General features: G+C 40.7%; 1 protein-coding gene across 3 annotated transcripts in view; it reads left to right on the plus strand.

The window, feature by feature from the left end:
* The window catches only part of LOC146080233 (spindle assembly abnormal protein 6 homolog), a 101594-nt gene that overhangs the window by 69035 nt on the left and 19163 nt on the right, over positions 1–13396 (plus strand). For all 3 annotated transcript variants that reach the window (XM_083187262.1, XM_083187272.1, XM_083187281.1), the window contains 5 exons: positions 4406–4600; positions 4817–4906; positions 4999–5178; positions 9358–9439; positions 11530–11666. In XM_083187262.1, the coding sequence (XP_083043388.1) occupies positions 4406–4600; positions 4817–4906; positions 4999–5178; positions 9358–9439; positions 11530–11666 (684 nt within the window). The remainder of the gene's footprint in view (positions 1–4405; positions 4601–4816; positions 4907–4998; positions 5179–9357; positions 9440–11529; positions 11667–13396) is intronic.

The following is a 13396-nucleotide window of genomic DNA, read 5'->3' on the forward strand; positions in this document are numbered from 1 at the left end:
AATGGGGTTATTCAAGCCCCCCACATTCCAAGAGATGAACGTGAGTGGCTTGGGGGGTATTAGGTTAGTAACTTCACGGGATGGCATGGCTACTCACCCACCCAAAGGCATCACCGCCGGGAGCCGTCCAGCCTCTAGTCTCTCGCATGTGGGTATGGGCTTGTGTCGCAGGCGAGGGTGAACATGCTGAAGGAGTTGCGTAGTAGCACCAATGGAACAAAAAGATAAACATTAGTATCCGACGAGTGGAGATCCAGTGTAACAGTATAAGTATGATATTAGTGAACAAGCAATGTCTCATAACAACTTTTTCCAACATTTTCCACAACATCCAAAGAAAAAGTGTGGGCACCCCTTTGTTTAAGGGGCGCGCACACACGGTTAACATTTGTAAACAACTAAAACAATAAGGCATGTAATATATAAGTTTCTCACATTTTTAACCCTGGGTATATAATGTGTCTGGGTATGTGTGCTTGTCCCCAAGATATGGCTCACCTATTTGGGGATCGTCTAGGTGAGGTGTCCTGCATAAAGTGGGATTTTGCCTCCCCTGGATCATCAAAATACACTGGGGTGCCATTCTCCACTACTCTCAATTTGGCCGGGTATAGGAGGGCAAATCTCACATCATGTTTATAGAGGTAGGTGCATACTTCTGAAAACTCTTTACGTTTTTGGGCCACTGCGGCTGAAAAATCCTGGAATATCAGGATTCTCAGTTCCCCTACTCTGAAGTCTTTAGCTTTGCGATATGCCGCTAGGATATTCTCCTTTCTCCTATAGTCTAAGTAACGGGCAATCACTGGCCTTGATCGTTTGTTTGTGTCATCACGCGCAGGGCCCAACCTATGTGCTCTCTCGATATTTGGTATATCAGTAGTGTCTGTGATGCCTAAGGCCCTGGGTAGGTCGACACTTAGTAGAGAAGTGAGAGCGTTGCCCGAGATAGACTCTGGAATACCAATAAATCGCAGGTTGTTCCTGCGTGATCTGTTTTCCAACTCCTCCAGTTTTTCCTGGAGGTGTTGTACTATTTTCTCCTGTGAAACCGTATCATCATAGTATTTCTGTACATCGTCCTCTATATCGCTAATTCGGGACTCCAGAGCGGTAATACGGGTGGCATTTGCTTCAATGCGTGCCAGTCCAGCATCCACACTCGCCTGTAGGCTTGTGAACCGCTGGTCTAGCAGCGGCATCATGAAATCTGAGATTTCTTTAGCTGTGAGTGTGGAAGGCCTTCCTTCCGGGAGGTCGGAAGAGTCCTCATGCACATTGCTGGGTGAGGGGGGGCCAGATTTTTGGGAAGCCCCCTTACCTTTTCCCGATTTGCCCGTAGCAGGGGGTTGTTTAGGCATGTTTTTTTCAATATATTTGTCCATACCCTGGGGGGGTGTGGATGAGATGGGCGTTTCGTTTTTCTATTTGGGCAACTGCAGTGTGGTCAGGTTCTGTCTGAGGAGACAAGCACGGTTGTGGCTCCCAGGTAATTTCCTACATTTTAGGGGAACATCTTTATGTCTCCTAATCTATGTCAATCAGATCAAGTCAGACCCAGCTGATAATAGTATCCTATGTACCTCGTATGTGTCAATGTAATCTCAGCAATGTGTCAATTGGTACAATCTAGACTTTTAGGCTTTACAAACCAATAGGAAATACCCACACACACACACAGTAGGATACCGTACCAATAGCAGTATTTAGCTTAATGACTTCTAGGTCTGTTTGGTTATCAGCAGTTAACAAAAGTAAGTGTGATAGGTAAAGGTGAATTTCCAAAATAGTAATACAGTAATAGGCTCAGGAGGCCACAGTTACAAATGAGATTTTCAGAAAAGATAAGGCATAGTCAGCAGTTATCACTCAGTAAATCTTCAAGTATCTGTAGGATCCACTGCAGTAGCTTTTTGTATATTAAATTGGTCCTCTTGAGCTTGAATATACAGCGCAAGGTGGTGTAGCGGGTACGCTCTGTGTCGTGCTGGTTACACAATAGTTTATAGTAAAATGTCCAACTCCGTGCAGGGTGCAGTAGGGTTTAGTGTAGTCCGCCAGGCAGTTCAAACAATGTTAAGGGGGGCTGGTGGTGTTGTCCGTCCGATTATAATGCCGGGCTTTGAAGTATATCAAGTAATTGTCACATACAGATTTTATTTGTTTAAGAGCAGTTCAATGTTATGAACAGAAAGTGGACACTAGGTGGCAGTAAGGTGCCACTGAGTATTTAGCAGAAGGTAATGTGGTAGCAATGTTCTGTGTTATACTTGCAGCATTGACAGTTACATTAGAGTGTCCAACTCCATGCAAGGGGTATGGGTAGGAGATACCGTGGGGGAGGGAGGGGGGGAGATATGCTGCCACCAGCCTGTTGTTAAGGGATACAGCTGTACCCAGTCTCCGTGGTAACAGGGGTTAAGGCCGGTATAGAGCCTATCAATCCCAGCGTTATGTCCCACAAGTATAGTCCCCCCGGCGGTTTCTTTTCAGCTTGGGCGGTTTTAAAAGGGTGTATTTTGTTCAGGGGTATTTCCCCAGTGGGCTGACCAGCGTTGTTTCCAGGGGGGGGGGGGGGGTCAGGGTATATTCCTCAGGGTATATTCATGCCATACTCAAGGGAGAAGGAAGGGGGACAGAAGGGGAAGGGGGGAGTTCTCACCGCCTTGTTGTTTAGACAGTCACCTTCTGGAGGAAGCCAAACGTCAGTCAGCTGCCTCGTTTTCCCTCTGCCTCTCCTCCCCCACCGGCACCCCCCGTGCCTCTCGGTGGGTCACCGGCTGGGTCGCACGCCCAGCCCCTCTTCACAGGCAGCCGGATGCCCAGTTTCGCGGCCTGCTCTGCCTCCGTCTCTAGCAGTCCCGCGCCGGGAGTCCCGTCAACGGCTGGCGCAGCGGCGCGCTCCGTTCCTCCGCACGTCAGCTGGGAGGTAAGGGGGGGGATCAGGTGCCGCACACTCTTCTGGGCTTGATCCAGGGAGGGGGTTACCCCTGGGAAAGCCTAGGTCGCCATTTTGGCCGCCTGAGTCGACGGCCGGGCTCCGGTGTAATACACGCCTCTCCGGTCCAAGGAAGCCTCCACCACGCTGCCCCTGTGTTCCGCAGCAGGTATGGACGGTCACCTGGGTGTCCGCGTCCACGGTTGAGGTGGATGGGGATGGATTCTTTGATCCCCGGCCGGAGCTTCTCTAAAATGCGGCCATTCTGGATGTCCCGCCCACCGGAAGTCTCTTTATTTCATTTATTGCTATTTTCACATTTATTTATTTCCCCAACTGTACTTTTTTATCATGCATAAATATCTTTCTTCTTTTGTCAGTAAAACTGGTATTAGTGCACTAAAATATTTACTTGAAGATTTGTGTTGATCTGATGTATTTTTGTTCTGTGGGTCTTTGTAGGAGTTATTTTTAATTGTTTCCCCATATGTTTATAAAAAGTATTTGGTTCATTTCAAAATTAATGTATAAAGGAATACATATTGAAATTTAAGTGCCCCATTGGACATTCTTTTCTGTGTTCGGTGGTTGTGATGGGCATTCTAGGACCTATATTTTATTTGTCTCTGGAGATATTTATCCTACATTTTACCTTTTTAAAACTTTAACCTTTTATAGTCCAAATTATTATTTTTTTTGCAATTTAGTCTGGTTTAAATTGTCTTTTTTTATTAAAAAATGTTCTACATTGAATGTTGAACAATGTTAATGTCCTTACTTTAAAGTCGCTCACCATTGGATCTACTACTAGCGCTAGGGCTGTTGAGCCTGACTAGACATTGGACTCAAAAAGGTTAAGGCAGTAGGGTGGTATTCAATGTTTGATTCCAACATGTTCCAACAACAAGAATACATGTAATTGTCTAAAAATACATGTGTTTAGTTGAAAATGGCACAGATTTGACAGTTTTTAGTGGCCTTTTTTTTGACCATGCAGATTTGTTTTTTTTAGAAAGTCAAATCTGACAGGCTTCAATGCAGTTGGAAACGGATGCATTGAATATTACACTCAATGCATGTGTGCTGATTTTTCCGACTGAAGTGCCTGCAAAAATTGAATACCCCGCTCAAATCTAATGTTATAATGCAGTAGATGGTTTAGAATGACTAATAGCTAGTTAAAAGTCCATGTTTTAGATAATTTATTTATTTTTTGTGTTGTTGTCATGGATGGTGAGGAGTTATCCTGAAAATAACTATCTTGGTCAAAATTATCTTTAATGGAAAAGGTATTTGGTACCCTAAAATTAGAGGGGGAAAAATGGATTTATTATGTTATCCTGGCAAAAGGAACAGACCATTACACAAGATGTTCACAAGCTCAGGTTTAAATGGACACAAAACAATACTGTATTCGGTTCATTCTTATTCTTGTATGCAGGATCATTGTATAAATATATATTTCAGGAAAGTCATAGAACAAAACAGGAGATAACGTCGCTTAGGAGGGAAAACAGTACTCTGGACTCTGAGTGCCATGAGAAAGAAAAACTGCTTAATCAATATAAGATGCGGACAGCTGTTTTGGAACAGGAAGTAAAGGATAAAGAGCAAGTTGTAATACGAAGTACAGATGCTTGTGAAAGGACTGAACAACACAAGGTTTGTATCTTATAAAAAAAAAAAAATCCTTAAAATATGTGAAATGTGGACATCGTCCAAATATGCAATGGCTATTGCAGACAGTGCTTGTTTTATCCTTTGTCATTTGCGCAAAGTAATTTGGCTTTACCACTAGGTAAGTTTCTAATTTCCTGTATCTGCAGCAATAAATCCATTTATGTGTGATTTTTTTTTTTTTTTAATTTTCTTTTTCAGAAAAATCTAGAGGAATCACTGGAACAAAAACGGTTAAAAACTAGCAAGCTCGAGACCACTGTGAAATCCCTTTCTGAGGAACTTATAAAAGTAAATCTTTTCTTTCCTGTGAGATCTCCATTTTGCATAATTGTGCATACAGTATCCACACATTTTAACGGCCACTTTCCATACTCTTGTAGGCTAATGAAATAATCAAAAAATTACAAACTGATATGAAAAAATTAGTGGACAAAATGAAACTGAAAAATGCTGTGACCATGCAGCAAGAGAAAATTTTGGGAGAGAAGAATGAGATGCTACAAAAAGAGCAATTGGAGCTAACTAATGTGAAACATTCCCTGAAGTTGAAAGAAGACGAGGTACAGTAATACTGGGGAAGGAAAGTCATTTTGTGTATGAAAATTAATATATTACAGATTTATAAATTACTAAAGAAAACATTTCTACCATCCCTGAAGTCTAAATGGCTAAGCAATCTGGGATCATGGCTGTCGATCCCCGCTGACAGTCGTGATCCTAGCCCATTGGCGGTCTGATCGACAGCAGAGTGACAGGCGAGATTCAATGTCCCGCCGGCTGCTCCGAGCAAAGGGGGCGTGGCCGCAAAATCATCCATGGATTAGCGATCTGCAGATCGGGCCTGATCGCTTCTAAAGTCGGGCCCGTTCTGCAGTGATCCTGTCGCTAAAGACAGCATTGAATAGGGAGCCGCCGCTATTTCCCATGTTGGAAATAGCAGTGGCACATTGCATACCCCCTAAGTGTTGCTTGATCTTTGTACATAGATGTTCTCGTACATCTTGCAGTTTGCAATTATTTGGTGTCTATTTTTTAATGAAAATGTGTCTTAAATGCAATGCAATGCAGTGCAACTAATATGCACTAAGAGATTATGCTGATTAATTTGATATGCGTCACTGAATACCCCCCTTGCTACTAAGGGGGGTACTCAACCACCTGCAGCCATCTCCCGACGGGAGATGGCTGCGGGGCCCTATTCAATGCTGTCTTCCCCAACAGCATTGAACAAGGTATCTCGGCAGCACGAGCCCGACTTCACATGCAGTCGAGCTTGTTCTGCCAAGAACAGCCGGGAAGTGACGAGCTTCCCGGCTGCAGCTCACAGCCACACCCCCTTCTCATCCCACTGCAGGCGTGACACTGAATCCCACCTGATTTTTCTCGGTCGAGCAGACCGAGAATGGGACAGGGTCACGGCTGTCAGGCCAGCTCTACAGCCGTGACCCCAGATTAAATACCCCCTAAGTGTCTGAATCTGCATACAACCCGCTATGATGCAGCAACCATTGCTTTCTTCCATGTCAAGATCCCTTCTGCTTCATATACAGACTCAATCACACAGCCCTCACATAAAGATTTCTCTGTGTTAGTCACTATAACAGGCCTATTATGTAGTGGTCACACAAGAGAAAAGGGGGGTTGAGACCGCGCTCACTCAAAACATGCAACAGGTGTGAATATGTATTTAAATCATATATCTTATTAAAATTCAGGGTACCACAATGTAGCGATGAGAGCAAGGATAGTCACCCACAGTCCGCCTGTTTAGTGTCCAGTGTCCGTTCCTATAATGTCTCCAGGTAACGTCCCATAAGGATGGCCAAATGCAGGAAAGCTTGTAATTAGGAGAGATGCTGATCTCCAACCCAGGGAGCGCCTGATGTTGTGAGGTGCTCTACCTGGTGTGCTTGTAAACAATGCCCTTAGGTTCCTGAATGTGGGAATAGTTCTGGAGACTGGTCCAGTTCGTGGGAGATATCCAGTTAGGCGTCTGGGTAGTACTGGGTGTCCTTGCTCCACTCCACCAACGCGTTTCGCTCAGGATATCCTCTGCTCTGCATGCAGTCTTCTTAGAACTATTCCCACATTCAGGAACCTAAGGGCATTGTTTACAAGCACACCAGGTAGAGCACCTCACAACATCAGGCGCTCCCTGGGTTGGAGATCAGCATCTCTCCTAATTACAAGCTTTCCTGCATTTGGCCATCCTTATGGGACGTTACCTGAAGACATTATAGGAACGGACACTGGACACTAAACAGGCGGACTGTGGGTGACTATCCTTGCTCTCATCGCTACATTGTGGTACCCTGAATTTTAATAAGATATGTTTTATCGCAATATCCATATGTTTTAGAATATTTTTATTAAATGATTTAAATACATATTCACACCTGTTGCATGTTTTGAGTGAGCGCGGTCTCAACCGCCCTTTTCTCTTGTATTACCTTTTTTTGGGTCAGACTTCCCAAAGTTTAGAGACCGCTGCTCCAGCGGAACAACCCCTCCCAGGCGCCACTACAGGTCACTTTGGTGACCAACCCTTTTCTACATTTATGTAGTGGTCACACCTTGCGCAATGGCAGATATCAGTGTCTGACACCCCTAGACACAAAATTGTTGACACGCCCCCCATTTACAATTGAAAGTGGGAAAGGTGAGAGTGGAAGTGAGAGAGAGTGTCAAGGAGAGAGGCAGAAAGATTAAAATAAGACAGTGAGTGTCAGGGAGGTAGGGAGAGAGAATGGATCTAGAGCAAAAAGGAGAGCAAAAGGAAAAAGAGCAAGGTAGAGAGGGAGAGAAGAGAGCATGCAGGAGCAAGGGAGAGATGGCACGCAGAGATACAGAGCATGCGAGAGGGTTGAAACGGACATCACTGTGTATCTCCCCCAGCAGGGCTACTAAATGCATTGAACCAAATCTCTACCTCTCCCTCCTTCCCTTTCATAATACAGGCAGTGTACCTAGGCAGGGACTGGTCTCCGTGTCATCAGCATAGGCAGCAGAGGGTACTATATAGTATGAATCGATAGGGCAAGTTGCACCATGTGTATCGTAAGTCTCACACAGTCAAGGAGAGGTAGCCTATGAACATGCTTTAATTCAGATCTCTGTGCCCATCTTGGCATAGGGTTTTTGAAGCCCCTGGAGAACAGAGACTGATGTTGCGCAATAGCACACTTCTCCTTTAAAAACACATACTCCACACAGCCACCTAACCCTTTGAGTGCCAAGTTAATTTGTCAAAATAGATGTGAAAATTGCCAAGCAAACATATATGACAATCATAATGATATGTAATGTTTACCTTATAGAAAATATAATAATTTTTTAATTTGAATTTATGTAACAATTGTGAGCGATGCTGGCAATTTTAGCGGATATTTTGCACATCTCTTACAGAGACGTTGGCAGTCAAAGGGTTAAATAAACTATTGTCTATGCAGCATATTTGATATAATTTTCTTTACATCACTCTGCTATATTCATTGACTAAAGGCTGACATAGGGCAGTATTCAATGAGAAAAATTCTCCGTGTTTTATGGAGAATTTTTGCTTTTTTCGCCTTGGACGGATCATTTTGCTCTCCAAAAGTGAACCACCCTATTCAATGTGAAATATTCGCCGTCTTTCTAAGTGATTTTCGCCGTCTCTCTCCGTGTAGAAATTCTCCATCTTTTGATGGAGAGCTGGAATGTGAACTTTTAAACTAAAAGGTTTTTTTTTTTAATTTTGGTGTCAAAAAATCAGGTTTTTTTTTCTGTGAAGGGGCATGTTATTTTTATTCATGTGCTTATAGCACATAAATATATATTTAATAAAAAAAATATATTTAAAAAAAAAAAAATTTTACACAGTGCAGCCAGCAGGGTGCTGGAGCGCTCGAGCCGCTCATTAGATATTCATATATTCACTGCACCCGATCGTTAATATGCACGATCGGGTGCAGTGAATACTGGGTCCCCCGCTGGCTATAGGGGGGGCAGCCTGTGCTGCCTGGGTCCCGGGGAGCCCCCTCCCCTCCACATATGTTCTGGGGCATCCAGGGAGACTTTAATCTCCCTGGATGCCACCGTCCCACGGCTCCCTGTCAGCTCCCTGCCGCGGACGCTCGTCTGCTGCAGGGGTTAAGACTCGCCGCGAGAGGCGGCGAGTCTTAAATACATTGAATAGTGGGAGCAGGAGGCTCTGGAACACGGAGAGTGCATGGCGAGAGAAAAAGTCTCTCGCCATGCACAGAGAATTTTTTTCATTGAATACTGCCCATAAATAGAGTATTGAGTATGTAGGCCACAAATTATATTTCTTCAAAGGACTCAATAGCAGTTCAGGTTCCCCATGTATTTGTTTTAGAGACTGCAGAAAATAAGTATTTAATACAAAATGAATCATTGGTCAAAATAATTTGCTGTTTGATATATTTGCGCTACAAAAAGTGATGCTGAGTATTTAGTATAGATCTACATGTATTTGGAGCCATGTTTGGAAACTATGCCATAAAATAACAAAATGCGGTCAAGTGGTCATCCGATCACGATATGCCATTCTACATCTCTCTTTGTTAAGGGTCTACTTCTTTTAATGCAGAACATGGCATGGATTAGTAGAAACAGAGCAATTGTAACACAAATTAATAGCCTACCTATGTGTGTAATATGAAGAATTAAACTATTTGCCTGCCTGATAAGTTGTTGGACTGCTTATCAATTCTTTAATTAGTGATAACATTCCTTAGGTGTTGAAGTTACAAGAACAGCTAGACAACACAACTGAGAAATTGGAAGAAAGTAAGCAATTGTTAAAGACTAATGAGAATGGTAAGTTCTGCAAAAGAATATGTTACAAGTTTTTTTCTTTTGTTCTGCTTTTTATGTTTTTTGGTGTAGATCACATTTCCACTACATTTTGTAGTGTTTTGCTAATACTTGGTCATGGTATATACCATGGGTCCTCAAACTGCGGCCCTCCAGATGTTGTGAAACTACAAATCCCAGCATGCCTTGCCACAGTTTTGCTATAAGGGAGTGTTAAAACTGTGGCAAGGCATGCTGGGATTTGTAGTTTCACAACATCTGGAGGGCCGCAGTTTGAGGACCCATGGTATATACAATAGAGCTTCCTAATCTTGGAAACAAGTTGCGCCACTAAAGGAATTCCTGTTTATGATCGCAAGTGTGCGCCTTGTGTATAATTTAGGAATTTGTTTCAAAATGATGGCTCCCACATTTTTGTCTTGCCAGTGAATAATATGCATGCTCCTTTTTTGTTTATAAGAAATTAACCACTTGTCATTTATTATCATAAATATGTTGATTGTAATAACTTTTTCTATGGTGTATGTATAGATTAGACATGCTACATTTGAATATTTTTAGAGCAGTGCATATAACAAAGCTAAGATCATGAAATCCAGAGTAAGGAACTGGATATTACTGTTTAGTGCTAGTGATGTGTCCACCTACATCTATTCTCCATGCAATACAAGTCACATTATACAGTGAGCTCCATGTGATTTTGTAGCACCAGGTGTCTGTTTGCAACTTTTTATATTTACTAGTTACTCAGTTGCAAAATGGATTGGATAGGACACACAAGCAGCTCCTGAATATATGTTTATATTCAGTGTGAGATTGCTGCTGGACATGCATAAGAAATGGAATATTAGCATTTTCCTGGAGAAGTGCTGTTTATTGCAAAAGGAGGCTAGAGGTATGTGGCTACATCTGTATTGAGAATAGTGTAGTTTATGGACAATAATTATGGTTTCAACATACATATGTTTCTGCTTTTTCTAAAACTAGACGCTGTGCACTAACTAATGTTATGTTTGTACATTTATATTACTAAAGCAATGGCTTTGAAGCTGGGTACACACTAGACGACATCGTCAACGATTTCCCTTGAACTCCTGGGTTAATGGTATACTGCATACACACTGAACGCTAATGATATTGTGCAGTGAGATCTTCCTCTTCTCGCTCAGAACATGCATTCATTGATGATTGAGGTGCATGTACAGATGATGGAGGACATCAATAACAAACCCATGAGAACACACACCATTAACAATATTATTGTTGTGAATATAGTTTAAAGATGTGTCCTAGTGTCTACCCAGCTTTAGAAAATATCTGGTAAATCTGCACATTTGAACTAATGACAGTGACCATTTGGGATGCACATATACATGGACACAACACAATAAATTAATCATAGAACTACATACCCACTCAGTGTATATTACAGTCATCACCCATCCATGTTATCAGTGCTATTAAATAATAATCCACAGAAAAACATTTTGAGTAATGAACTGTAGGGCAAATTAGTGGAAAATAAATCTAGAAGGAGAGACCTATGGTTGTATAGATATTTTTCACATGCACTATTTATTCTTTAAAACTTGCCTACATTTTGCAGCTTGGCCACATTTCCTTATATTACTATATATTACAAAAAGTACTTTTCATTGCTTTTGAGTTTAATCCCTCATCAATAATTAATCCTTCCTTCAAAAATGAACTACTTTATCTGTATCCAATTTAGTTATTATAAACAACTCCTTTACAGTAATTACCTTTTTTAAAAGCTCACTTATTAACTTGACCCCAAATCATCAAAATATCAATTTGTCTATTAACCCCCCTAATTACACGTATGTATCATACGGCACCTGTGAAGGGATAACCATATGCTGGAAGTCTTTTAATCACCCAGTGCATGTGCTACATCTGTCCCTTCCTATCTTCACCCCTCCCCTAATTCATTCTATTAAACAAAAAAAAAATATTTTATTGTGCTGATAGCCACAACAGGCTTTACTGGCTGTGACCGAAATGCTTCTATTTTTAGGATTGTTTCTAATATTTTGGTGATGAAACTGTTTTCTGTTAATTATTTCTTCTAGTAATATCCTGGCTTAACAAACAGTTAAATGAAAACAAAATTACTTCTTTGCAATCGCCTCAAGGATTGTATGATATGCCTGGTTCTGTTAAGACCATAAGTCCTGTCTCAAATCTGGGAACAATGCAAAATAGCCAGGTAGGATGATTTTGCGATCATGTTTATTACTTTGTGAAGATTTTGTAGACTTAATTAACCTACTTTTCTTTACGGTTATTGCTTTGTAAATTATCAATTTAAAGCCTCAATTTTAGAAGTATATTGCAAAATTTCCTTTAGGTAAATCTCAAAATTCTGCAATGTCCTTATTGTAGACATTTGAATATTTTTTTTGTTAGTTTTGTTCAATAAAAAAAAAGTAAGCATTGAAACTTAACATAACTTTGTTTCATTGGATCCATATTGAGTTTCATTTGCATGATGCACATAGTATCCATCCCAATAATTAGCTGGCTGGAGAGACCATAGCACCACTCCCTCTCAGCCAACCAGCTGCACATGCCTGTCTTGAGTCACTGAACAGAAATCACTAGATCTTAGTAGGGTTAGTTGAACAATATGGGATTGTTATTGCGAAATGATGTGGCACAAATATTGTTGGGTGGGAATAAATCTTTATTTCTTGGTCAATTTGCTATTACACATGACTTTGTATATAGAGCACTGTTGAAACCTTTTCTGGAAGGCATGCGAACAGGGCAATTATCAATCTGGGTAATATTTTGCACTGGCTGTGTCAAATTGATATTAAACAGTGGTTGAATCATAAATATTATGATGACCAGACTTGAAGGACAGGAAAGAAGTTAACATGGGGAACAAAACAGTAGTGAATCAATAAATGGCTCAGAGAGAAAGTGGTAGAGATGTTGGAAAAAAAGAATAGGCAAATGTTAAAGGACAATGAGGCAAGAAAAAAAATTAGCGCCGAGAAACCATGAAATTTGGGAAAAGGTATGAATAAGTATTTATTCAGTAAGTTATTGTTAGTTAATCAATCAATTTAAATGTATTTAATCCGTGTTTGCTCATTTATTTTAACCACTGAATAGTGTATGTACATGGTTAATTACTTAAATCAAGTGTATTTTTAATTTCATCCTCAAATTACTAAATAGCTGCTAAACTATTTTAACATTTATATTAATAACCAATATTGAATATTAAAATGAAGATTCAAACCAGGTTATATTTTTGAAATTGTCATAAATTATGAAATATTGTATGGGTGTTCTCGGTAGCTTTCAATTTCACAGAATACCTAGTGCATAGACCATTTTCATTTTAATAAAGTCTGTTAGTATAGAATAAACTTACATGCATTACTGTTTTATTAACCAATTTGATCCAATGCAACACTGTAGGACTATTGAACACTTAAATTTTTGCTACACAGACTTTAGAGTATCATTATCTTAACTATATGTTATTAATCCCTCTAGCAGCTTCAGCCTATTGTTGCTGAGAAGTAATTTGATACCCTTAACTTTTTGCTGTAATATTAGCCAACCATTTACCTGTAGTTACTGTACCACCTGGGCTGTTGTGTCTGGCAGCATGCTAAGATTTTCCTGCTACAAGATTGTATTATTTATTACCAATGGATATTCAGGGTTACAGTATGGTATCTTGATGAGTAGTCATTTAGAGATAGCAGCAATAATGTATGAGCTAACTTCCTAGTCGGTAGTAGAGATCCCAAAAATAAACACTTCTAAAGGTTATAAAAAAACTTCTCCATTTAAATGCAGTTTAAATGTACTCTCCTAAAAGATACAATGGCTAACCTCTAGTCAACACCTGGCCTATGAGCCAGAGCCAAGATGTTCTTATTTCAAACTTTGGAATGAAAGAATATACCCACGCAT

This window comes from Crinia signifera, chromosome 1 (genome assembly GCF_055691185.1).
Source record: "Crinia signifera chromosome 1, ASM5569118v1, whole genome shotgun sequence".
NCBI classification, from domain to species: Eukaryota; Metazoa; Chordata; class Amphibia; order Anura; family Myobatrachidae; genus Crinia; species Crinia signifera.